We start from the raw sequence: 26,390 nt of genomic DNA, 5'->3' as shown, positions 1-26,390 counted from the left end.
CATAGCAACGAAGCTCAGGTGATTAAACCTGCATACAGGCGGATACAAGCACAAATTCAGAACTCCCGTCACCCGTTTCCCATCCTATTATTACACCATATTCACTTTCTTTTTTCTATTTCTGTTTGCCGGTCCTTAAGGGACACTTTGATTTCTAGCAGTTAAACATAAAAACCACGATTCAAGATGCGGAATGCTGATAAATACTTTGAATATATTAACAAACATCTATAATATACAACTTGTTTGTTAACAGTCCATTGAACTATATATCTATTTTAGTTCAATGCTACAGTCTCACAACTTTTGGCAAATGTTATCGCTTGAACTATGAAGATGTTTAATACTTTTATATTTACACTGTCGTTGACAACACAGAAACTGCCTGAAATACAGGGTAGCCATGTTACAACCTTAAATAACTTAAATAAACCACTTTTTTTGCGTTTATTTTCTACTGTCGTCAGGCACAGCAGCGTGACGCAGTCAGCTTAAAACAGACGTCGCTTAATGCTCCTTGTCACTGTCTTTTACCCTAGATATATCCCCTGTTGTATCGTTGTGTATGCCTTGCGGTTTTTGAGGTGATCCTGCAGGCGAAGATATTCGAGGCTGTTCTTCTCCAAGCGGTGTTGTTCTTTTCATACTCTAAAATGATACGAAAGAAATCGTTGAACAATCAAGTGAGATCCTTTCATCGCTCTACTGTGAATCAAAGTATTCCAGATCCATAATCCAGATCCATAATCCCGATCCCAATCCACACTTAAATTACCCAACCAACTTTAATCCAATTCAGAGGACGCGATATTTAATGGCGTATTTCTGCATCATTTTGTACACCTTTAGAGAGACAAAATCCAACTTTACAATAATATTCTACCTTTGGACTCGTTGACTCGTTTGATTCAGTGCCTTCTTCTTTTGTCAACTGACCATCCCAGCAACGCTCTCGTCTCGAATCCTGTAAACATGCATTTTGGTTTAACTCTTAATCCAGATAATCTAATTCTGTTTTCCCTACTTGCGTTCTCGAGAAACCTACGTCACTCATGCCCTAACATAGCGACTCAATAAACACTTTTTTCCATTCAAAACAAAGCGGATTTACTTCGCTTTTTCCGTACCTTTTCTTGTCCACGTTTTCGACGAAATATCTTCAACGACTCTCTGTTAAGCGCAGTATTTGAGGGCAAGTTGATGTCGTCCGAGCTGTAACGTTGACCCTGGATATGAGTGGACTTTGGATCCGATATTTCAGGATAGGATGACGACAGATTGTCCTGAACGGGGGGTGACGGCGTACGTTCAAAATAATGTGTTCCTGTCTATGAAATTCAGTCAAATAAAGAAATAGAATATGTTTGTATGAAGAGTACGACAAGCTGGGAATCGTTGTTCGGTGATGTAAATATATACAATGAATTGTGTACAGTATATCTTTGGGTTTCTAGTCAGCCTTTTACCCATTGAGGGAAGGAATTATCCGGAAGTTTGATCTAATTCAAGTGCAAGATCATTCAAGTATTTTTTCGACGATTTACTAAAGTCAATGTTCAGCAGTACAGCATGTACCTTCTCTCTGTCAGTTGTTTGAGATGGCTCGTCTTGTAACGGGCCGCTGGCTACATATGAGCCCGTGTCCGGGCTCACGTCAGCGTTACTAGGATACTTAGCACGTCTCGGGATTGCAGGCAGCAGCTGTTTTGAACGTCCTTTGTAATAATGACCATCAGAACCACGCAAAAAGTCAAGTACGGAGACTTCACGCACAAGTTTTGGAACATAGCGTGAATCTTCTCGAACTGCGGTAAGATGATAAATTAATTTAGTGAGTCTAGAAAACACTATGGTGTTATGTGGTATGCTAGGCGATAGTCGGGCATGAGACAGTATACAGTGGCATGGGTATAGTACTGTAAGAACTGTATGGTATATATAACTCATGTACCTGACATAGCTTGATTATACTGATGAACTTTCGTGGACTTTCTGAGGTGGGAGTTGATGAGAGTATGACTACCACCACAAGGTCTTCCTGATACAAGATCTCGTATAGCTGCGGTGCTTTCCTCTGCATTTTGACCATTCTTCATTGACTTTTGACGTAACTAAAATATCATATATATTGTATTCTTGTTTGGCAAATTATACATGTAATTATCACGAGATGCTAATCGGCTTGCACGTTGACATTCTTCATACCTGTTCTACGTCGTACGAGGTAAAAGGAATTTTCATTCTTCTAAGAGGCAAACTCTCGCTCTCAGGTAAAGTTGGTTCCGAATCACGAACCGCCAACTCCACCGGCCTGTTGCATGAGATGCAATGATAATGAATCGGAAGTTTACGGCGGACTCCGGCAGCATTTGCGGTTGCGTCCACGCGTGTTTCGCGCACAATCTTATCACGTGAATCCTGAACATCTTTGATTTGTTTCTCTGAAAAGAAAAATGAGATTTTCGTATTCTTTCCAAGCTTCGGCACATACTGATGCTTTTAGAAGACCTACCAAAGTAATTTTTCATCATTTGTAGAGAATCATTGTCGATCTTTCCTTCCATCTCCCGCGAAATCCTCGAAAGAGTGTCTTTGAGCGCCATTTCTTCGTTCATATAATCTTCCATCTTTTGCAACGCTTCCTGTAAACCTGGTGAAGAAAATCTATGGTCAATCATCTCGTAAATCATTCAACACTTGCGGTTTATCACATCGTCACTCGATAATCTTGCTTCTCAGCTCTCAACGTACCTCTATCGAACATTTGGAAAGTTTCATCAAAAGTGCTTTGGTTGACTTTGCCTTCCAAAGCGTGCTTGTCAGCTTTGATGTCCATCTCGTTGGCCACGTTTTCACGATCTGCTTTCCTCTCTTGTAGTCGCTCAACATATTGGAATAAACCATCAATTGTTCGCTGTAAAAACGATTGACAACTGCATCATAAAACTCATAATTTTGATATCAATTAACTCAGTACACGCTCAAACAACGTACTTGTTTTTCATCTAAATTCTCGAGAATCTTATCAATATCTTCTTTACTCTTCAAAACCATTTTCTCTTGGTCTTGTTCAACGCTGTTCAACTTCTCCCGGACAGAATTCAATACCTCCCGATCATAGCTGGGAACGTTATCTTCCTGTGGCTTAACTTCACGGAGCTGGTCAAGTCTTTTGAGATGCTGCGAGAGCATTGACAGTTCACCTCTTATGTTGTCGATGTTTTCTTTATTTTTTATTGAAGTTTCTTTGATAGTTGCCAACATCTTCAGATCTTGGTTTGTGTTTAACATATCAAGACCTGAAATAGAAGCGAATTCATGCTTTTGTGATCCTTTTGAAAAGTTGATTTCTAATCGTTTGACTACTACGTTTCTGCATGGGCTTTCATGCGACGTCGAGATAAAACCAACCTTGTTTTAGCATGCTAATTTGCTCGACCAGATTTTCGGGTAACTGTAGGTCTTCCTTGTCGACTTTTCTTGGCAGAATATCTACTTCAACTTTATGCACATCACTAGCAAGCTTTGTTTGTAATTCAGACATCATGGATACCTATAATGAAATATTAAGTCCATTGTTGGATTTACTGAGTAAGTTAAAAGCGTCTCTGGGCAGCAAAAATAGCCGGCCACTTAAAATAAGTCGCCGTAAACTTCTTAGACTATACAAGGGACAAAATGTTCTTTTACAAAACACATTTCAAAAGATGAAGCTGACCTGGACGGCTACATCATCGTACTGTTTCGGCAGTTCACCAATCCTGTTTAACTGGTTCAGCAATTCCGGTGAAGGTTTATCAGTTGTGATAGCGTCCTTGGTTTCTTCCTGCGAGATCATATTCTCATCAAGATTTAAGGATATTTCACTAAGACTGTTTTCTTTCGACGACAACGGTGCCTCTTTTGCAACGAACGGCTTTGATTCATCGGGGTTTTCACCTGTATGCTAAGACAAGAAATTATTTACCTGTCAGATATTTTTGGAAGATTCTTGTTTGCCTGATTCACCGTCTTTACCTTGGTATCCTCCTTTGGACTCATTGCAGTCGTCGGGGGTTCATGATCCACAGGAACATCGCGTGAACTCGGTGTTACGGGTTCAGTGTCTGGTCTCTCCAGCATCACATGTTCTTCTCCACCATCATCTGCTGTTACAACCCCTTTTGCTTCAACTTCTCTTTTGTTCAAAGCTTGTTCCAGAGCTGTCCATGTGACAAACGGTGCAAGATCACTCTTGAATGCAACCTCGTCCGAATGATCCAACTTTTGAAAAGATTGAGAGATGAAATTACACAAGTGATATCTCGTGTATCTATGTTGAAAATTGGACGGATTTATGGTGACCTTGCAAACCATCATTTTAGTGCTCCTTGGGTGGCATTAATTAAGATCTAATTAAGGCTTGATTATATGTTATCGTGATGATAATGGACTGGAAAGTATTCCTAAGAATACAGTTCACCAACCTTCCTTTTTGAATTTGATGTCAACTCTCCACCACTTTTTAAAGTGTCGAACGCTCCTGACATTTTCATTTGTTCCTTGCGTAACTCCTCAAGATTGGACTTAACATTCTTTAGTTGCCCAACATCCTCAATCACATCATTCAGAATGTTCATGACTTTCTCAACTGCTTCTTCAGTCGCTTGAACTCTTTTCTGTATTTTCATGTATTTCCACATCATAGCTAATGCATTTTCTTTTTTATCCTGAGCTGTAGTATGGCTATCATCTGAGTTTGCACTTTGCGCAAGAAAGGATTTGTCTACTGACAGATTTTCTAAGGTACTAAGCTTTGCTTCAATGGAGGCCAGTCTTGCTTCAAACTCATTCAATGATTCACTGCTGTGTGGATTAAAAGGGGGTTATATATAACATCTTGTGCATGATATTAACAGCTATAACTAAATTATTAAAGTGTCATGCGTAGAGGAATGTAAAAACAGTACAGACAACAGAATACAACAAAAACATGTTGCACTGTGATTGCATGTGACTGTCTGGTTATTGCAGACACAATAGCTTACAGATGGTTCAATTTCACCTGGCATAAACAACGATTATTAAACCATGCATGCTTAATAAAACATATCATTAAAAATTTATTACAGAATGCACTATCTTTTGTGTTGCAAATCCTTCAGCACGCCGAAATATCCAAACTTAAGCCACAAGTCAATAAAGATGGCACTTAAAATTGCAAAAGACATCGCTTAATAAACCTAATTATTCGTAAATAAGCCGTTTGAGGAAAGAAGTTTTAAACTAATGCAAATGGCAGTACTTAGTTGTAAATATTTAATGTCGTTAAGACACTAAGGGGTTTTATTTAAAGCTTTTTCCAGCCACCCCCAACACTGCGAAATATCTCAACTTTTACCAAAACAAAATGATAAGAAATACTCTGACAATTAGAGTGTAGATAGTAATACGCAATTAGGATTCAATTAACTTTATCGTTGTTTATATTCATCTACATTTAGGCGCGCATTTTTACATCGCAGCGCTACAAATACCTTAAACCTGTAACCATGCACTAACGATATTTCTTTAATAAATCATACAACTGTACCATTACCTCGAAAGATTTTCTTTGCTTCCTGTCATCCCAATACTCCCGTTTGAGGTCTCTTCACCGTTCTTCGCGGGGTCTATATTTGCGTCCGATTGATACGGTTTCCTTTCCGATAAAAAATCGATTTCGTCTTTTCCAGAACCTGCAGCGTCGTTATTCGATGTCTTTTTGTCCAGATGATTAAGTATTTCGTGAAGAAGTGAGTGGAGAATGTTTAAATTGACAATTCCTTTCTCGGGATGTCCCAAGGCAGAATCGATCATTCTTCGCATCTCTAAATGTTGTACTCCCATTTTCGGCCACCTGTATATTTCGCGTTTTTGCGAGAAAAAACTTTCTCAGACGTACGTTTCTATCCGCGGATAAACGAATGCGCTTAGCCCGCCGTTGTTTGATAAATGACTCTGAAATTATTTGTTTTTAGCTTCGTTTCAACTCCATGGATTCACGTTTGTTTACACTTTGATCACGAAGGTAAAGTCAACTTTAAATTGCGGGCGTGCAGGCTCACCCAAAATTCAGGCAGCATTTCTATGAAGTTTATTTTAAAACCACTAAAAGTACGAATATTTTAGTTTTCTCCGAGCTTTTCCCTTAACAAAATAAGTTTTGCTTTTGCAGAAGAGCTATTAATGGTCTTTGGATTATATAGATTGAATCTCAGTACCAAAAATGATGCAACGTAATACCCTACAGTCTGCACAGAGTTTTGTGCACGGTGGATGGGAAATCTGAAAACATTATTCAGCATGATAAAATGAATCTTTTTCATACCAAACACTTTTATTTAGTTGCAGAAAATATCGATGTTTTTGTAATATAAAGTAACTTGACTTCTCAGAAGCAAAGCTCTCCCCCCCCCGGACGGCAGGTGTTCTGCGGCGCTGGCTCAAAGACCGCATGCTCGGTTGTGAGATAATTTCAAAATGGAGTTTCTACTCGGAGTTCAAGGAAAAGATTTTGTGATGATTGCAAGCGATTGTAATCAAGGACGAAGTATTGTTCGTATGAAAGATGGTAAGTATAACTCAGACATCATCACCTGTTGTCCTTTTCTCGTGTCAAATGGGTGTGCACGCGTATGCAAATCATATTCTTTCACAAATTGTTCTGCCTCATGACATAACACTATTACTCAGCTATATTTTGTAAATTAATATATATGGTTGTTAACGTTGTTAAAATAGCATGTTAGTATTGCATGCGTTATTGTGCCCACATCTTTTTAAGGTTTGTTCACACCATTCAATTTCGTTGGTCAGTTGGGTCCAATTCACTTCTGACGTATGGAATGTAGTCTGGTATTAATAGAGCAGTACGGCATTGGCTTGCAGTTGATTTGCTGCCCGTATATATTACACATTAACAGACTATAAAACATCCATCAAAAGTTTATTGGATCCAACAAAATTGGATTGTGTGAACTGATCTTTACAGCATGTTTGAATTGTCAACCCTTTTAGATTATGATAAGATGTTTAAACTAAGTGATCAGTTGGTGATGTTGGTAACTGGAGAATCAGGTGATACAGTACAGTTTGCAGAGCACATGAAGAAGAAAATTCAACTGTATAAGATGAGGAATGGTAAGCCTTGGTTGGATTAATTTGGTTGTCCCATGACCAGTTTTTAATTTGTGGTAGTCACAGTTCTAACCCATCTAGTTTACAAAGCAACAAGTGTTATTTCTCTCTGATTTAGGATATGAATTATCACCACATGCAGCAGCTAATTTCACAGAAAAGAGCTTGCAGATTACCTCCGTAGCATGGTACAATATATTGCGTTTAGTTACGTGATTTTCATCATAAGAAGATAATCACTAAAGTCATTCTTATCTTAGACTCCGTATCAAGTAAACTTACTGTTGGCTGGTTATGACAAGCATTCAGGACCTGAATTATATTTCATGGATTATTTGGCATCGCAACAAAAAGTAGGTGAAAGCCAGGAAATTACATGAACTTTAGGGGATTTACTGGTGATGGGCTGCAAAGCACCGCTGACTAGTCTTCATGCTAATTTGTTATTTTCAATCAGGTACCATTTGCTGCTCATGGTTATGGGGCATTTTTCATCATGGGAATTTTAGACAGATATTATAAGAAAGGTATCTATGTACATGCAAACTGAGTATTTCTTCGTTTAAATGAAGTATTTACACTACCAAACAGTTATTTAAAAATTTCATCTATTATAGTTGTTTACTTATTTGATACTTAATTAATCTTTTTATTGAAGATATGTCGATTGAAGAAGCTCAAAATGTCATTAAAAAGTGCATTGCAGAGGTATGAGAGATTGTTTGTTTGTCTGTTTATGCCAAACACATGTTAAGTAATTGAAAACCTTGTTTTTTACACCATTTAGATCCAAAAAAGATTCCTTATAACATGCCAAGTTTTATAATTCGCTACGTTGACGGAGATGGCATTCATGATCTTGAAAAACCATCAACTGTTGATCCATTGTAATAGAAATATTGATGCAAACGTTCTTCACCACTCTGACGGATTTATGATAACTGTAGCTGAGAATATGTACACACTATGCTGTTTCCTTTCTATTTCTGATTCGAATTTGTGTTCTTACAAAACAAAATGGATAAAAACAATAATGTATGTCTTTAATGTTGGACTGTGATGAAGGATAAGAGTTCAAATAGTTTAAAACGATTGAAAACGACACTGTGTGCACATATTGCTGAGTAGAGCTACTTCAGTTGCATGGTTACTGGTTAGCATATTTGTATGACAAATAAAATCAAAAGTATTAGCGTGTGATGTATTTTTTTTAATTTGGCACTTATAACACCCATTTTCTTCTTATACTTCGCCCACATGTTATAAAAAATTGCAGTCAGGATGTATTCAAAAGAATTTCTGCATTTCATTAATTAAATCATCTGGTATAATGATTTAAAGAGGGGACCATAAGCCGTACTTTACACTACGGCTAATGCTGGGCTAGATCAATCCTAGAGCCTGAACACACACAGACATTGACAACTGGATTTTAGGGAGCCTCCTTTCAAGGAAATACAATCATGATTATTTGATTAAGACTACGCTGAATTGGGTTGAAATCTAGTACGAAAATATAGTTCAAAGCAAGGCTAGACCTAGACTTCTGCGTAAACCAGTGGGGTATTAAACACGGTTAACAAATGGCAGTCGGCCATAACGTCGTGATCTTTCTGCTCGCATCTAAAACCAAAACCTGACTATTTTACGCAGTCAATGATACTAATGGATTTTACGCAATAATGAGGTATAATTATCCACTCTTTTAAACTGATGCTATCTGTGGACAGTGGGTGGAAAGTTTATTACAAGGCCATCTATATTTAGGTAAATCATTTACGTAGATTTTTATCGCACAATTCGACTGAGGTATTTTGATATCTCACTAGTGATTTAAGCTTGCTGAAGATGTAACAATATTTTTTCTGATCTGGGCTAATATGACAACGAACAGCTCAATCGGGTATCACGTTTGGAGAGAATTTTTGCTGCGAAATAGTTTATGCTTTTCCTTCTTAGCCGGATTTTCACTTGTTTCCATCCGCCAATATGACATGGCGCTATACATTATAATAATAAACCTCTGGGTAAAGGACTGGGGTCGGGGTTAGCTTCAGTTTTAGGGCTAATTTGAGAGCATATAATTTCAATGCCTTGATCAAGAGAAAATGACGTCATATCATTTTGGAGGTTGGAATTGAACCAACTGAGTCAAATGCCGCCCACGGTAATTACATATTGCTCAGACATTTCGTGTACGGCAGGCGAGGACTTGTTTATATGATCGAGGCTTTTTCATTTCCTCAGAACACCTTACTTGCAGTAGATTTTATTAAAGATTCCTTGCAGAAAAACCCTGGATGAAGGTATAAGATTGATAAGCATGGATGCAATTGGGCAGACGTATAAAAACAACTCTTTCGAATCCTGGAAATGAAATAAATAAACAAGCTTGTCTATTTTCAAAACCTGACTAACCTGCGTTGTGTATAATACCGGGATATACCACATACATGAGAGATAGAATTTAGGAATCTGTTTATACAAAGAGACTTTGCGTTATCCATCATTTCCAACCTACATAATCGCTGTGCACAGCGTGATTTCTCAATTTTATTATTCCGATGTAAGCGTTCTTTTGTCCAGGTGTTCTTTCAAGCATATCACGAGAGTATTTCAAGGTTTCTATTATGACCGAGAATTTCATTTATTCACAGCCGGCATTGTCTTACTCAACAGGATATCTATCTTACGATATTTAATCAATCTAAAGATTATCGATACGAATTTCATATTGCGTTGTGGGTAGCTTATTTTGTTTTTATTTTCGTTTTTAACCAAGGTACGTTGTATCGAAATATTATAATCGTACTTCTTGGAGTGACAACACAGAAGATCACCGGTATTGTTTGTTCTTGTATCTGTATACTTGACAGTTTGTATTTTCAGCGTAAACTTGCCTTGCTTGTCGATTTCGGCGACTAAACTCGACTGAGCCTCAGGACACTGGAATACTGGTAAGTAAGTGTTAGGCATGCGGCAGCCGACCTCTTATAGTTGACAAAACAGTTGTGGTCATTAACCTCTTAATGTACAAATTGATTCCTCATTAAACGACACAATGAGTTTTACCAATGGCCGCATTGTATATTATGATCGGTTAAAAACTTCACTGTAAGTACATCATACAGTATTCGACAAGTACTCGCGTCTCTAATATTCATTTAGCAATATTGGAGAAGAAATACCACCTTTTCTGGATGATACTCGACTTTTATAGGCTTAACCAATTATTTTTCAACTGTTTTGCCATCAGCAAAGATTTGTTGATACTGAAAATTCTCGACATCAACTAATAGGGTTAGGTAAATATTTACTAGATTTGGTAAACATGATTGCTTGCCAAATACTGATTCTATGTCTGAGGACTTCTCAGGATAAAAAGCAATCGAAAGAATTTGAAATCATCTTAATATATGAGTGAAGGGAACTGATTTGAATGAAGAATGATCATATAAGACATATTAAATATATCCAATGCTGTCGACAGTGAGTGTTTAATCTATACGTACATGCTTTCCGCACTTCAAATCTTGTTTTTTGTCTTCTCAGGAAACTTCATAGCCTTTTGCAAAGTAATGTGTAATGATTTTTATTCAAACTTAGCCTGCGAGTGCTTCGGTATATTTTCGAGCCGACCAGAAGTAAAGAAATATATGTTGTCGTTTCCTTATCACGCGCTGTCATCATGCACTGAGAAACCTCTTTCACTGAAGTATAAGGAGAAATTAAGACTAACAATTATTGACAATGATTGTATTACTCAGGTCAATCGATTACTCCAACTGAGCGGCCACTAGGTTTAGACGGTTCGGTGTTATTTCGGAACTTTCATTCGTCGAGCATCAGACTTGTCCATGGTAAACCAAAGGTCGCAGGTTCGATCCTACCGTGGTGAGGCTAATTTTTAGCTTGCCTGGTTGGTATGTAACCCAATTACCAGTTTCTTGAAGACGAAGTGTGATGAAAGGTCTGGGATAGTGGAATTTCTTTCGCTCATTCATCCAGTAATACGGCAATCAAACTGATAATCGCCATCCCACAACATTTTTTAACAAAATTTTGAACATTCACTTTGCAATCTCCTCAATTAAACCTAATTTCTTCATATTTTCTACAGGTCGGGGCAATGATTGTGCCCAACCTTTACTGGTTATTCCTAGTGTGGTCATCCTCAAATATAATTGGTAAGCAAGACTGCTAATTTTTTATATTCTTTTCTCTGCTTGTAATATATAATTGTAATGTTCGCACGGGAAAGTGCAGCTACAAAGAAACACAAATAATAGGGAAAAGCAGTGAGAATCGTCACAAAGGTAAAGTGTAATTTAATGTGACATAGCAAGTCATATTCTGTCAGAAGGTCATTGAACTTTGCTTGATCCTGAATTAACAATATTTACATTCCCTGTGTTAACATTAACTGCTGTTTTAAGGTAGAATTAATGCGACATACAAATACTTAAGATGCTCAAAAATTGAGTTTTTTCATATCTCTACGTGGCTAGCCTGATATATGTAAAGTCGACGTTTTGAAATTTTGCAACAGCAACAATTTGGCCATGTTTTACAGCTAATTGAACACAATGCGGAGGATTTGAATGATTTTACCGTTTTCTAAAGGCACGTCAAAGCTGCCGGTCACTCTCCCACGCACTCAAAATGCCGAGCAATTTATTATTTCCTAAATTTTGTTTCTTCGTTTGAATCAGTTCGCTAAATAAACCTAACCGAAAATCCCTCAAGGCCATTGTTGCCACATCGTTTAAAAACTGAACTCTTGCAGAAACGAAAAGCAAAACTCTTATCGACCAAACTTAAAAACAGCTGACGCCAGCAAGGATATAAAATATATGTTCTGCTTGTCTATTCATCCCACCTAATGTGATATTTCAATGCTTGAGCATGCTGCTGTGAAATTGCCACCGAGAGACTAATCCATCTAGATCTTATTCGTCTAGTTTGTTATGCCTGGAGTAACCAACCGTCACGTTCTATACTAAGGCGGGTGTGAGGCATATATCTTTGAGACCTTGAGGGACATATTAGATCGCACTCGAAGGAGGGCTTCCACGCATTTCAACCACCCATTTCATTGTTGAATTCTCTTAATAATTTTTGGTATTTACGCGACGATTATGTAACACATTTGACAGCCCCGCTTCAATGAATGAACTTTGATTGAAATTGAGAGTATTTTTACTGGGGGAGCTATGATAGAAATTGATAACTTCAAATGATAAGAAGTGACTTGATTGGCAAAGACCTACGAGTTCACCCGCGCACACAGGTGTGAAAACTGAGGGTTAAACTAAAATGTCACCCGCCATCCCCAGTCAACCTCTGCCTCCTCCGCAGACCCTCGTTCAGTTGCCTCATGGGAAGAACGAGGGCCTGCGGAGGAGGCAGAATCAACCTCTCTTTATAATTCTTTTTTCGCTCTTGTCAACAGTTACAACGTCAGCAACGTGTTCTTCCGCCTGTCTCAACGGAGGTTCTTGTGTTACTGATGATGGGAGTGGAGAGAGCAGGTGTAACTGTCCAGCCAGTTACATCGGAGTTGACTGTTCTCAAGCTATAGAGTGCAACGATGATAATCAGTGCTTTGGGAATAAGACTTGTCAAGAGTATAATGGCCAGAGATATTGTGATTGTGGTGACGATGCAACTGGTTTTTACTGCAATATGAGTGTCAGCAAAGGTGAGATATATTTCAATACATAATTGGTTACGGGGGGTGGCACACTAGCTGAATGGTGCGGAGAAAATTAATAAATAATAAATAAAGTTTATCACTCGACAAGTATATTCCTTTATTCCTTGTTTTTTAATACAGTTTTCCATTTTCTCTAGATCTCACAGTCTCAACGAATGGATTACTACATTACTGGGGATTTAACAGAATTCTATTCGGAAATCGCTTTATCGACAAAGTTAGCCGTATTCATTTTACCAGATATGGTACGTCTCGGGCATGTGTGCATTATATTTAGGTATACTTCGTATCACTAGCTTTATCAAGATAACATCCACTTCAATCCAACTTTATCTGTGACTTCTTTAGGAGATGCGCGTATTTACAAATCTGTTGACCTTGGTAATGTTGCAAAATTAGATCGTGATGGCTCAGGAGCACTGATTTCAGGTAATCCTTGCAAGTGCTTACTGTTCCGTTTTCGTAGGGTTGCAACCACAGGCAATCCTTTGCATTTTTCCATATGTAAATAATCTTGACAGTAAACGTTCTGTTTCATAGCGACAATTAAAGATCCTTGCTTGGTAAACCCAGTACATTGCACAGAGGGATTAACCGTATCATTTTGGCTGCAGTATTTATCAGGAGAGATCGTATTGCGCATGGGCAATGCGGGTTTTCACGTCTTTGTTAAAGCAGGGAAATTCTTCATCACTTACCAAGGTGTGGACAAGAGCTGGACTATTGAACGTAGCTGCATCCCTATGGGTGTCTTTCTCGTGACAGCCACGTGGAAAGAGGCAGACGGATTGGAGTATTACGAAAACGGGAAACTTGTCGTCTCAACCAATATTTCTGATGCGAGTCAAACTCCTGGATATTTTGATGATGTCATCACAGTCGGCTATGAGAAAACTTCCAGCGGTGAAAGCTTTTCAAGTTTGCTCATCGATGACCTGATGATATGGAAACGAGCACTTAATTCTTCAGAAGTCGAACAACTGCATAAGAATGGTAGGCTCGCTGTTAAACTACAAGATTTTCCTCTTCTTTTTATAAAATGATAGAAAATGATGTTAGAACAAAGGATAAATGATAAATGCTGTACCTTTTAATATCGAGGAGTTGAACAAATGGTTGTTGCTTTCATTTGTCGGTGGTTAAACATCTGTTTCATCTTTTTTATTCTTTCTTTCATAAGGAACCTCATCTAGTGTTGGTCGTGCATCATGTCTGTCATCATCATGTGCCTCAGGATCCTGGTGTGCTCAAGACTACTCCGCTAATACACGCACGTGTGTGCAGCCCACAAGCCAAGATTGTTCTTTTGAGAATAGTGTGTGTAATGGTTTTGGAGATGTCAGTGCTGCGATAACTAGTACTGGTAATCAGAATGTATTTATGGGGAATATGCCCTATTATGATCATACTTCTGGAAAATGTGAAGGTAATTAATTATTATTACTACGAGACAAATGACATAGCCCGACGTTATTTCCTCTTAAGAATTTCATTTTAACTTTGCTCGATCCCAATCACGACATTGAAGCCTACCACGATCAGCAAGTCCGAGTATAATAATCTCTATAAATTTCAATTTCCTTTTGATGATTTCAGATCCCACTGCGAAATTTTTGACATTCAGACAACTGCCTGGAGGCAGCCTCTCCTCTTCTATTTCTCAGTTTTCTGGAGGACAATTGTTCCGTTTACGATTCTGGTTTTTCATCTACGGACAGGACGAAGGAGTTTTGTCCGCTTCTATTAAACATGCTTCTGAAACTTTATCAATCTGGAACACAACTTCACGTGGTGTAAGGAACTGGCAATATAAACAATTTGAAATGAAAGTGAATTCATCTTTCTCGGTAGGTTGGTTTGATTTTCATAGTTATTTCATGACATGTTACCTTCATGCATGACTTCAGCCCCTCCCTTGGACAGCAATAGAGAATATATCGCATGCACAGTATGGTAGCGTGTATTCTTCTACAACAAGTCGTGCAGTGATTTCATCGAGTTAACTTCTTCTAGGCAAATTTAGTGGCGTTTTTCGCTGGACCAAATCTGGCGATCGCTTTGGATGATCTTAGTCTTCAAGTTTGTGGTAGGAATTTTTAACTTTTTTGCCCAATATGACAATAGAAGTATAAACCAAAATGGAATAAATCTAAGCATGGCTCTAAGAACAACCATTTAGCAGCAGTTTGACCAAACTATCTAGAGTTAATCAAAAAAAGTCAGACGAACAGACCCTCCGTTTACTGCTTTCAAACCAAGAAAAATTACCCATACATTCACAATTTATCCACATAGATCCTTATGTTCAGCCGAACGTCTCTAATGTAACTGCCGAGGATAATGGTGGCGTGAAGATCACGTGGTCACATGGTGGTTGTTCTCACATCTTTCCTTTTACAACCATGGTATATTACCAAACAGAATCAACAGACAGGACCGTGAACGGTTCAACAAACTGGACTCTACTAACCAACACAGAGAGCAGCTCTCATGTAACTTATTCAATTCTACTTTACCCTAATACGGTCCTCAGAATCAAACTAAATACACGCTACGTTGTGAATGGTGAGGTTATAATCAGTGATGATAGCGCGGTGTTCGATTTTCCCATTCCAGGTAAACGGTTTAAGCAGACAAATATCTTTCAAAAGTCGTGTTTTTAGGTAGGCAGTACTCTGTAAAATGCTGCCACGATTTATTTCTACATCTCTAGTTTAGTGTGGTAGTGTTTACTGCATGATCACACACAATATTGTACTTTTCATCCCACTCAAATGTATCAAACCATTTAACCATGTCTTCTAACAACTGAATTACACTGCCATATAGACGAAAGGCACGTGAACGTATCATAGTTAGCAAGCGTGTTTCTATGTTAATTTCAGATTCTTTCATATCTTCCGTCATCCAAGTTGAACCCTCAGGGTTGCCAAATTCGAATCGTGGTTTGTTGGTGAAGCGAGGGGAAAATGTCAAACTTACATGTCTAGTTACTTCCGTAGAAAAACCAACAATGACAATTACAACACCCTATTCATCACCTACTCCTGAGGATGCTTCCTCGGAAGGCGCAAATCTTTGGCATGTTCCCATGATTCTTCCTCCATTCAGCAAGAACGCGGCTGGTAAATACATCTGCGAGACAAAAATTCGAAATGTTGTTCTAAAGCGGGAAGTGACACTCAATGTACAAGGTAACCAGTGAGTTTTCTACAACCGTGTTATACACTTGTTTTAATAAATTAATTGTGGTAAACTCCATCATGCCCTATTTTCAATTTTTTACATCTCAAAGCCCACTTAATTTTCCCTTTAATTTGTTTTTCTAATCTTCGTTCTGTTATGTTAGGTTATTTTGAAGCCGTACTTGTCCATATTACGTTAAGTGATAATATCGTCAACTTTGATTCATCCGCCGGGTTTTACTTGCTTGGTCATGGCGAAGAGTATGACGAGTTTATATTTGAAAGAAAAGATTGGTTGACTGGGCAGTACGTACGCAGCTCAGCACGGACTGGGACCGGGCTGGCAAGTTCTCCAACAGTTCAGTACATCGCTTTGTCTGGAATTTATGATAGATGCAGATGTGCTCAAACTGGGGAACATCGTTTTAGGGTCACGGTTAATGGCACCACCACTGAGCACCCATTTTCGAAACCACTGCGATTGCGAGGTGAGCGAGGACGGAGTTTAAACATGTAAACACAACCTCAGTGTTGAAGGCCACTACCGTCAGACAGATATATGAAATGTTTGGACTTTCACTCCATAAACGGACATAGGGTATTCTCGACAGGATGTGTTTTTGGGATAAAACTGAATTTCATTTGGGATGTTTTATCAGCCTTTTTTGCTATTTCACTCTGTTGCTGCTTTAGGGCAAATAAATACGAGGATATTCTATAATTTCAGACCCAGATCCTCCCACGTCTGTTACAGTAACATACAACGGTACCAGCCGAGCTCTGGTGGAGTGGTACTCCCCCGGATGTAATGGGGGACCAGTAAGAGCAGTTCGTGTTTCATTCTACCCTAATGCTTCAAATACTCCGACCCTCTTTGAAACAAATAACCCGTCCTGGAACGCAAGCACTGGTAAAGGTTCTTTCATTGTCCCTCAAAATGGGTTTGCTCTGAATGCTGAGTATAAGTGGACAGTCGCTGTTCTCTATGATGATGGAGATGGGACGATTTGGAGTCAGGAAAGTGCCGCTGTCTCGACAAAGATCTCAGGTGAGTAGAAAACTGAGTGCCGAGAGTTGATATATTTGGTAATTGACGGAAAATATTATCATTCATTTTATCATGCAAATCTCTTCACATCTGCAATTCTCTAATAAAACAGCATAGGTTGTGCCATAATTCATTATCATCAGTGTGCATTTCGAACAAGCTAAATCACAATGGAGAGAACTGCAGGAGAAATTAATATATTTCCATTTTATCAACAGACGAATTTGCTGTCAAAATATCAATACAAGATGGCAATTCTTACGTGCTGCCTGGAAATGATGGTGCATACCATATTCAACTCGAACAAAGTATAATACTTACTTGCACAGTAATCTCCAATACCCCACCTCAGAGAACATGGAATAAGCGTACATATCGAGGAAATGAATCAGTTATAAGCGAGGAATTTCATCCAGAATTTTCATCATCTGGCTTTGGATGGACAAGTGTGATAAATATTTCCAAGTTTGACTACGCGGACTCAGGCACTTACAGTTGCTTTGGTTCTGCGGGAAATAATCAAGGAGCTGACCACGCAACATTATATGTGCATGGTGAGTCTTATTTCTTTCATTCCTCTATCTTCTTTCCTTCTTCAATTCCGATTCCTGTTCATTTCCTGATGTGAATCGTTCTTCCCTTCGTGTGTTTGGCACAGCTTTTTTAATGGCAGCCCTTCAATTCTCTTTTCATTTTCTTTATATTTAGTGATATTACTATTCTGCCTCTTTTCTTCCACAGGTCCTTTCAAGCATTTATATTTATATTTACACGAGCATTCTCTACAATTTTAGCAAGCGTCAAGGTTGTACAACAATCTTTGATGCCTCTTGGAGCGGCTTACAATTCCACATACATAGCAGCAATGATTCTTCAAGGTTTTCCGATCTATAACGCCGAAATTCAAATACTTAATGTGAGGACAGGAAACTACATCAACTTCAGAGGAAGAAAATCCGAGTTTACTGCAGATGGTTACTTAAAACTGTCTGCCCAGTATCCCTCTTTCATGTGTTCAAATACTGGACCTCATCTCGTTGTTGTGGAACAAGCAGATTACTCACGGTCAAGGTTTTCATTCTCCTCACCATTTATTATTACAGGTACTGTATAACCTCCTGGTTCATAGAATTTTCAAAAAACTGTAATCCAAGGTCAGCTAGACTCTGTGGTCTTTTTTTGGATCACCTTTATAGACGTTGCAACCCAATTTATGTTATGTTTTGTGTATTTGATATAACTTGCATGTGGTGTTGATACATTGTATCGTATAGCATCGTATATGATCCTAACTACTTTTAGATCCTGACCCTCCAAAAATTATTTCTGTGACGAGCGAGTCACAGTCAAAGATAAAACTGACGTGGAGCGCTGGTCTATGCAATATGTTCCCTCCTCAACAAATCTACATCACTGTGACGGATGTAATAAGTGGAACTACTCTCTATCAAAACACTTCGAGTGCCAACAATAGTTATAACACCGAATCTGGTGTCGGTATTACGATGGTTGAAAAAGGACCTGAGTTCAGCACAACATTCAAAACACAGTGGATCATACGGGTGTCATATCCCGTATGGAGTCAAGATTCGCTTTCTTATAATGCTGTTTTATCTGGTATGTAAAGATTCTTTATTGCAATTGAGAAGACACTTGCATGGTATTCAAATCTATGCACCAACAAATGATTAGTCAATGAACGTAGTCGATTAATTGTTGAGTTGAAAATCCACTTCATTACCTTCCTGAATTTTCAGTGTAATTAATTTGGATATTTTCAGATAACATAACCATCAGTTTTAAGTCAAATACTTCGTCAAGTACAGCAACTGAGAGACGTCCAGTTGGTTATCTTTTGAAAAGGAATGAGACAGTGACCATCACCTGTCAAATCTTGGCTACGGAAACGTCATCCACCTTCTTATGGTACAAGAAAACGATAGGAGAACCATCGCATTTGAACAACAGTAACAAACGGTCTTGGATTGAAGGAGAATATCTGTATGGTTCCATAACTTTATATAACTTCGACTATCACGATTGTGGCGTGTACACTTGTCAAATAAACTCTGGTGGGATGTTTCAAGAAGGAAAAATCCCTCTGACTGTGGAAGGTATTGAGCGCCAGTATATTTATACACATCAAGTAGGCGTTTTCAAGCATAGATGCATAGTTTTATTGTAGAAGTTTATTAAATCTTATTATGAAGGTTTTCTACTTTATTATGACCACTGACATGCGTTTCCTTCAGAAAACCTTTCATTGAATATTCTAATTAAATAGTTTAGCCAAGTCATTTCCAATTGAGCACTGATATTCGAAAAGCTTTATAGATTCTAATTTTCTCCTAAATTTCAGCGCCTATTGTTGTGCAACATGTAGAGAATAATTTGAGGTCAAAAGTACGACGTGGAAGACTAAAAACAATCAAGGTTCTATTTCTTGGCTATCCCAGACCACAAATTTACGCTGAAAGATTGGATCACCCAGACAGTTCATGGATGAACTATACGGATTATCTAGGAGTGATGAGTGAAGATGTTTATTGGAGGGTTAAGGTTGAACGTAACCTGACATGTGCGGATACTGGTCTTCTCCGTCTTGTTGTTTTGGATGAGAATGTGAAACATTTTGTAAACTTGGTGGACCGTACACCATTGATAGGTATGCACTGAAGAAAATTTCAATAGTATCTTAGTTGGTTTATTTGCTATTACATTGACATGTCAAGGCATCCAGTGTTTAGCATCTGACTAACCACAAGCCGGACAGGTTCTAGTGCAATCATTTCATTCCACCACACGATTTTCATAACTTCATCAACAGCAATTCCATTTACACTTAGATCCTGATCCACCGTCTATCGTATCAGTCGAGTATCTTTCTTCAACTCGTGCAAAAATTACGTGGAAAGCAAAACGATGCAACTTCGCTGGCGTTAAGAAAATAAGAATCGAGCAAGCGGGAAGTGGCGTGGTCCTCTCATTCAATTCAACTAATTGGGATAACGAAACTGGAGTTGGTTATCAGATTGTAGAGAATATTACAGTTATAGCGAATGAAACCTATTATTGGAATGTCAGTGTTATATATGGTGAAGGTTCTGATGAAGCCACAAGTCAACCAAGTCCACTGTTTGAAGCCGTTGTTGTTGGTAAGTTTTCCAGCACGTAGTCTCTGCTGTAGAGAGTTAAAATACTTGTAATCGCAATCCTATCTACTTCTATATCTCTAGATACTATTAATGAATGCCTGCAAAATAGTTCTTGCGATGTCAATGCAGAATGCATAGATAAAATCGGTTCCTATGATTGTCGATGTAAACCAGGATTTTCCGGTGATGGCCGGCTTTCGTGTTCAAGTAAGCTGGATTTTTTCCATTGCAAGCCGTTGAATTTGCAACTGTAATTTAGTTCAAATAGACAGCTTTGTAGCTTATTGTTCTGTTTATTTGTGGTAATTTGTAGATATTAATGAATGTTTAAACAACCCATGTCATACCAATGCTAACTGTTCTGACAACGAAGGTTCTTTTGAATGCATTTGTAATCCGGGATTTTCTGGCAATGGAGTAAATTGTACAAGTAAGTCAAAATTGTTTTAAACACCATGTAAATTAAGATGCTGTCTTCTGGCTAATAATTTGTGATTATAATTACTAGACACTGATGAATGTTTAACGAAACCTTGTCATGCAAATGCCACTTGTACTGACAAAGAAAGTTCTTATGAGTGCCGATGTAATGATGGATTTTCAGGAAATGGGTTTAACTGTTCCAGTAAGAACAATCTTTACTAACAATGTTTCCAACATCAAATATCCTATTCTTACAGTTAAAATTGTATTTTTAAGACATCAATGAATGTTTGACTAACCCATGCGATGCAAATGCCAATTGTACTGACAACGAGGGTTCTTATAAGTGTCAATGCAATGGTGGATTTTCAGGAAATGGATTCAACTGTTCCAGTAAGAACAATCTTTACTAACATATTTCCAACATTGTATATCCTATTCTTACTCTTAAAACTATATTTTTAAGACATCAATGAATGTTTGACTAACCCATGCGATGCAAATGCCAATTGTACTGACAACGAGGGCTCTTATGAGTGTCGATGCAATGATGGATTTTCAGGAAATGGATTTAACTGTTCCGGTAAGAACAATCTTCACCTGATATGTTTTATGCCTATTCTCACAGATGTCTTAACGCTATAATTTTTAAGACATTGACGAATGCCTTTAAGAGGCTGATTACATGGAGTGTTTTTACATGGAGCCCGGGGTTGTTATAAAATCTTAACGAAATCGCGCACGCGATTACATGACAAGAATTTCAGCCCGGCTTGAGTTACCCAGGCTGAAACTTCAGCCTGGGCTGAAACATAGTGTTGTTGTCATGTAATCGTAAATAAACTTAAACCCGGACAAAAGAATTCGCCTTGACAATGCTTTTTCGTTTGTTTATTGCACTTTTATGCATGTGCTGTCATAGTGTCTTAAAGGTCAAGTTATTGTCATTCGGGATTTTGAAGCGCTCGAAGAATTGAAATAGTTCTACTACCAGCCTTTACAAACTGAGCCCGGGCTGAAATTTCAGCCTGGTTTTAAAATAATTCTGACGTGTCATAAACACAGCCCGGGCTGAAACTTGTCATGTAATTGAAAAATACTTTGGCCCCAGTTTGCCGGGCTGAAACTCAGCCCCGGCTGAAAAGACACCATGTAATCCTGTAGTTAGACTTCACAATGCGTTCGTATGACGTTACTGATATAGTAGGCAATAGTAGACAATATTTCTTGCAATTGGAAAGGTCGCTGTCAACCAAATTAGTGCGGCAGCAAAAAGATCTTTCAGAAAGTAAAAAGAACGATTACAAAACCATGCAAGAGAAAAATAAAACGAGGAAGCTTTATTCGACCAAATCACTTCCCGATGAGGTGTGAAAAAACAGGGATTAAAAACGGTTAAAAAACGTGTTGGGAAAATTTAAAGACCCGCACCAAAAAACGAAACAGGCGATGGAGAAGAGAGAGAAAGTTAAATGGTGGTGGTTCTTCATCATCGAAACAAGACGATGAAGCTGCCGTTTTTGCTTTTACAATTCCGGCGCAAATAAACAGCTTAACTATGAAGTGTTTGATGCGACCACATTTCCGCAATATTTGAATCATTATATTTGAGTCACAAAGTACAACTTAGAATAACTGAGTGGAGCTCGAGGGACGTATTCCTCTCACTCACACTTCACTCAAAATCTGAGCCTTATTTGAGTGTGAGTGGTGTCTTTGAATAGCTGGAGTGTGAGTGTAGCATTTACTATGTGAGTGCGAGTGGACACTCATTGAGTGGTGAGTTGCACTAATTGAGATTGAGCATCCACTCAATGAGAGAGAGTGTGAGTGAGGTCTTAGAATACCGGCGTTACTCTTCAAAACTGTATTTTTAAGACATCGATGAATGTTTAAACAACCCATGCGATGCAAATGCCAGTTGTACAGACAACGAGGGTTCTTATAAGTGTCAATGCAATGATGGATTTTATGGAAATGGATTAAACTGTTCCAGTAAGCGCAATCTTCTTTACTGACAATGTTCCAACATCAAATATCCTATTCTTACTCTTAAAACTGTGTTTTTAAGACATCAATGAATGTTTGACTGACCCATGCGATGCAAATGCCACTTGTACTGACAACGAGGGTTCTTATCAGTGTGAATGCAATGGTGGATTTTCAGGAAATGGATTCAACTGTTTCAGTAAGAACAATCTTTACAACAATGTTTCCAACATCAAATATCCTATTCTTACTCTTAAAACTGTGTTTTTAAGACATCAATGAATGTTTGACTGACCCATGCGATGCAAATGCCACTTGTACTGACAACGAGGGTTCTTATCAGTGTCAATGCGATGGTGGATTTTCAGGAAATGGAGTCAACTGTTCCAGTAAGAACAAGCGTTATTAACATGTCTCCAACATCAAATATCCTGTTCTTACTCTTAAAACTATATTTTTAAGACATGAATGAATGTTTGACTAACCCATGCGATGCAAATGCAACTTGTACTGACAACGAGGGTTCTTATCAGTGTCAATGCAATGGTGGATTTTCAGGAAATGGATTCAACTGTTCCAGTAAGAAGAATCTTTACTAACATCAAATAATTCGTTTCCAACATCAAATATCCTATTCTTACTCTTAAAACTTTGTTTTAAAGACATTGATGAATGTATGACTAACCCATGCGATGCAAATGCCACTTGTACTGACAACGAGGGTTCTTATCAGTGTCAATGCAATGGTGGATTTTCAGGAAATGGAGTCAACTGTTCCAGTAAGAACAATCTTTACTAACAATCTTTCCAACATCAAATATCCTGTTCTTACTCTTAAAACTGTATTTTTAAGACATGAATGAATGTTTGACTAACCCATGCGATGCAAATGCAACTTGTACTGACAACGAGGGTTCTTATCAGTGTCAATGCATTGGTGGATTTACAGGAAATGGATTCAACTGTTCCAGTAAGAACAATCTTTACTAACAATCTTTCCAACATCAAATATCCTGTTCTTACTGTTAAAACTGTTTTTTAAGACATCAATGAATGTTTGACTAACCCATGCGATGCAAATGCCACTTGTACTGACAACGAGGGTTCTTATCAGTGTCAATGCAATGGTGGATTTTCAGGAAATGGAGTCAACTGTTCCAGTAAGAACAATCTTTACTAACAATGTCTCCAACATCAAATATCCTGTTCTTACTTTAAAACTGTTTTTTTAAGACATGATGAATGTTTGACTAACCCATGCGATGCAAATGCACTTGTACTGACAACGAGGGTTCTTATCAGTGTCAATGCAATGGTGGATTTTCAGGAAATGGATTCAACTGTTCCAGTAAGAACAATCTTTACTAACATATAATCGTTTCCAACATCAAATATCCTATTCTTACTCTTAAAACTTTGTTTTAAAGACATGATGAATGTTGACTAACCCATGCGATGCAAATGCACTTGTACTGACAACGAGGGTTCTTATCAGTGTCAATGCAATGGTGGATTTCAGGAAATGGATTCAACTGTTCCAGTAAGAACAATCTTTATTAACATTTCTCCAACATCAAATATCCTATTCTTACTCTTAAAACTGTGTTTTAAAGACATTGATGAATGTTTGACTAACCCATGCTATGCAAATGCCACTTGTACTGACAACGAGGGTTCTTATCAGTGTCAATGCAATGCTGGTTTTACAGGAAATGGATTCAACTGTTCCAGTAAGAAGAATCTTTACATAACAATCGTTTCCAACATCAAATATCCTTCTTACTGTTAAAACTGTTTTTAAAGACATTGATGAATTGACTAACCCATCGATGCAAATGCCACTTGTACTGACAACGAGGGTTCTTATCAGTGTCAATGCAATGGTGGATTTTCAGGAAATGGATTCAACTGTTCCAGTAAGAACAAGCTTTACTAACATCAAATAATCCGTTTCCAACATCAAATATCATATTCTTACTTTTAAAAATTTGTTTTAAAGACATTGATGAATGTATGACTAACCCATGCGATGCAAATGCCACTTGTACTGACAACGAGGGTTCTTATCAGTGTCAATGCAATGGTGGATTTTCAGGAAATGGATTCAACTGTTCCAGTAAGAACAAGCTTATTACATGTCTTCCAACATCAAATATCCTTTCTTACTCTTAAAACTGTATTTTTAAGACATGAATGAATGTTTGACTAACCCATGCGATGCAAATGCAACTTGTACTGACAACGAGGGTTCTTATCAGTGTCAATGCAATGGTGGATTTTCAGGAAATGGATTCAACTGTTCCAGTAAGAAGAATCTTACTAACATTCTCCAACATCAAATATCCTGTTCTTACTCTTAAAACTTTGTTTTAAGACATGATGAATGTTTGACTAACCCATGCGATGCAAATGCCACTTGTACTGACAACGAGGGTTCTTATCAGTGTCAATGCAATGGTGGATTTTCAGGAAATGGATTCAACTGTTCCAGTAAGAAGAATCTTTACTAACATCTTTCCAACATCAAATATCCTGTCTTACTGTTAAAACTGTTTTTTAAGACATCAATGAATGTTTGACTAACCCATGCGATGCAAATGCCACTTGTACTGACAACGAGGGTTCTTATCAGTGTCAATGCAATGGTGGATTTTCAGGAAATGGATTCAACTGTTCCAGTAAGAAGAATCTTTACTAACATCAATCGTTTCCAACATCAAATATCCTGTTCTTACTGTTAAAATGTTTTTTAAGACATTGATGAATGTTTGACTAACCCATGCGATGCAAATGCCACTTGTACTGACAACGAGGGTTCTTATCAGTGTCAATGCAATGGTGGATTTTCAGGAAATGGATTCAACTGTTCCAGTAAGAACAATCTTTATAACAATGTCTTTCCAACATCAAATATCCTGTTCTTACTTAAAACTGTTTTTTAAGACATGAATGAATGTTTGACTAACCCATGCGATGCAAATGCCACTTGTACTGACAACGAGGGTTCTTATCAGTGTCAATGCAATGGTGGATTTTCAGGAAATGGATTCAACTGTTCCAGTAAGAAGAATCTTTACTAACATCAAATAATTCGTTTCCAACATCAAATATCCTATTCTTACTCTTAAAACTTTGTTTTAAAGACATTGAATGAATGTTGACTAACCCATGCGATGCAAATGCCACTTGTACTGACAACGAGGGTTCTTATCAGTGTCAATGCAATGGTGGATTTTCAGGAAATGGATTCAACTGTTCCAGTAAGAAGAATCTTTACTAACATCAAATAATTCGTTTCCAACATCAAATATCCTATTCTTACTCTTAAAACTTTGTTTTAAAGACATTGATGAGTGTATGACTAACCCGTGCGATGCAAATGCCACTTGTACTGACAACGAGGGTTCTTATCAGTGTCAATGCAATGGTGGATTTTCAGGAAGTGGATTCAATTGTTCCAGTAAGAACAAGCGTTATTAACATATCTCCAACATCAAATATCCTGTTCTTACTCTTAAAACTGTATTTTTAAGACATGAATGAATGTTTGACTAACCCATGCGATGCAAATGCCACTTGTACTGACAACGAGGGTTCTTATCAGTGTCAATGCAATGGTGGATTTCAGGAAATGGATTCAACTGTTCCAGTAAGAACAATCTTTAACTAAAATGTTTCCAACATCAAATATCGTTTCTTACTCTTAAAACTATGTT

At 37.9% G+C, this 26,390-nt stretch overlaps 3 protein-coding genes across 4 annotated transcripts; 2 read left to right on the top strand and 1 right to left on the bottom strand.

Annotated features, from left to right (window-relative positions):
* Nucleotides 1-250: 250 nt before the first annotated feature.
* On the bottom strand, nucleotides 251-6,358 carry LOC114541315 (probable DNA double-strand break repair Rad50 ATPase). Of its 2 annotated transcripts, none has more exons than XM_028561251.1 (14): nucleotides 5,579-6,358; nucleotides 4,467-4,845; nucleotides 4,018-4,263; nucleotides 3,719-3,946; nucleotides 3,412-3,553; nucleotides 2,995-3,299; nucleotides 2,752-2,914; nucleotides 2,513-2,650; nucleotides 2,206-2,441; nucleotides 1,952-2,111; nucleotides 1,576-1,805; nucleotides 1,128-1,328; nucleotides 884-964; nucleotides 251-648 (listed from the first exon to the last, which is right to left on the bottom strand). In XM_028561251.1, the coding sequence occupies exons 1-14, from the start codon at nucleotides 5,866-5,868 to the stop codon at nucleotides 508-510; spliced, it is 2,940 nt and encodes a 979-aa protein (XP_028417052.1). In that variant the 5' UTR covers nucleotides 5,869-6,358; the 3' UTR covers nucleotides 251-507. The 2 variants fall into 2 exon arrangements, with proteins under 2 accessions (XP_028417052.1, XP_028417053.1); XM_028561252.1 differs by having other exon boundaries at nucleotides 4,467-4,842.
* Nucleotides 6,359-6,412: 54 nt separating this feature from the next.
* Nucleotides 6,413-8,355, top strand: LOC114541316 (proteasome subunit beta type-2-like). Its single transcript, XM_028561253.1, is given in 9 exon segments — nucleotides 6,413-6,592; nucleotides 7,039-7,161; nucleotides 7,277-7,309; nucleotides 7,312-7,346; nucleotides 7,419-7,511; nucleotides 7,616-7,685; nucleotides 7,817-7,866; nucleotides 7,946-7,961; nucleotides 7,964-8,355. Coding segments are annotated over 9 exon segments (597 nt in total). The 5' UTR covers nucleotides 6,413-6,501; the 3' UTR covers nucleotides 8,050-8,355.
* Nucleotides 8,356-10,121: 1,766 nt separating this feature from the next.
* On the top strand, nucleotides 10,122-26,323 carry LOC114541318 (the record flags this gene model as incomplete). Its single annotated transcript, XM_028561254.1, has 37 exons — nucleotides 10,122-10,272; nucleotides 11,279-11,345; nucleotides 12,611-12,859; nucleotides 13,012-13,119; nucleotides 13,223-13,303; nucleotides 13,415-13,867; nucleotides 14,055-14,300; nucleotides 14,471-14,721; nucleotides 14,888-14,960; nucleotides 15,170-15,490; nucleotides 15,760-16,068; nucleotides 16,224-16,547; nucleotides 16,787-17,107; nucleotides 17,326-17,661; nucleotides 17,902-18,210; nucleotides 18,410-18,724; nucleotides 18,889-19,221; nucleotides 19,467-19,772; nucleotides 19,954-20,262; nucleotides 20,344-20,469; nucleotides 20,576-20,692; nucleotides 20,771-20,887; nucleotides 20,962-21,078; nucleotides 21,152-21,268; nucleotides 22,564-22,680; nucleotides 22,757-22,873; nucleotides 22,947-23,063; nucleotides 23,137-23,253; nucleotides 23,337-23,453; nucleotides 23,528-23,644; nucleotides 24,674-24,790; nucleotides 24,862-24,978; nucleotides 25,236-25,352; nucleotides 25,429-25,545; nucleotides 25,618-25,734; nucleotides 26,018-26,134; nucleotides 26,208-26,323. Coding segments are annotated over exons 2-37 (6,816 nt in total), but the record flags the coding sequence as incomplete, so codon positions are not given.
* Nucleotides 26,324-26,390: the final 67 nt, after the last annotated feature.

Source organism: Dendronephthya gigantea, unplaced genomic scaffold, assembly GCF_004324835.1.
Source record: "Dendronephthya gigantea isolate DGI-Jeju-01 unplaced genomic scaffold, DenGig_1.0 000281F, whole genome shotgun sequence".
NCBI lineage: Eukaryota > Metazoa > Cnidaria > Anthozoa > Malacalcyonacea > Nephtheidae > Dendronephthya > Dendronephthya gigantea.
Note: the sequence above shows the minus strand (reverse complement) of the source record. Positions and strands in the feature narration are given on the sequence as shown.

Excerpts from the sequence above, each read along its gene's own strand:
- LOC114541315 (XM_028561251.1), bottom strand. The coding sequence starts at position 5,868 with ATGGGAGTACAACATTTAGAGATGCGAAGAATGATCGATTCTGCCTTG. Across the intron at positions 2,651-2,751 it reads TTTCCAAATGTTCGATAGAG|GTTTACAGGAAGCGTTGCAA; the intron begins GTACGTTGAGAG and ends TTTCTTCACCAG. Across the intron at positions 2,112-2,205 it reads CCTCGTACGACGTAGAACAG|TTACGTCAAAAGTCAATGAA; the intron begins GTATGAAGAATG and ends ATGATATTTTAG.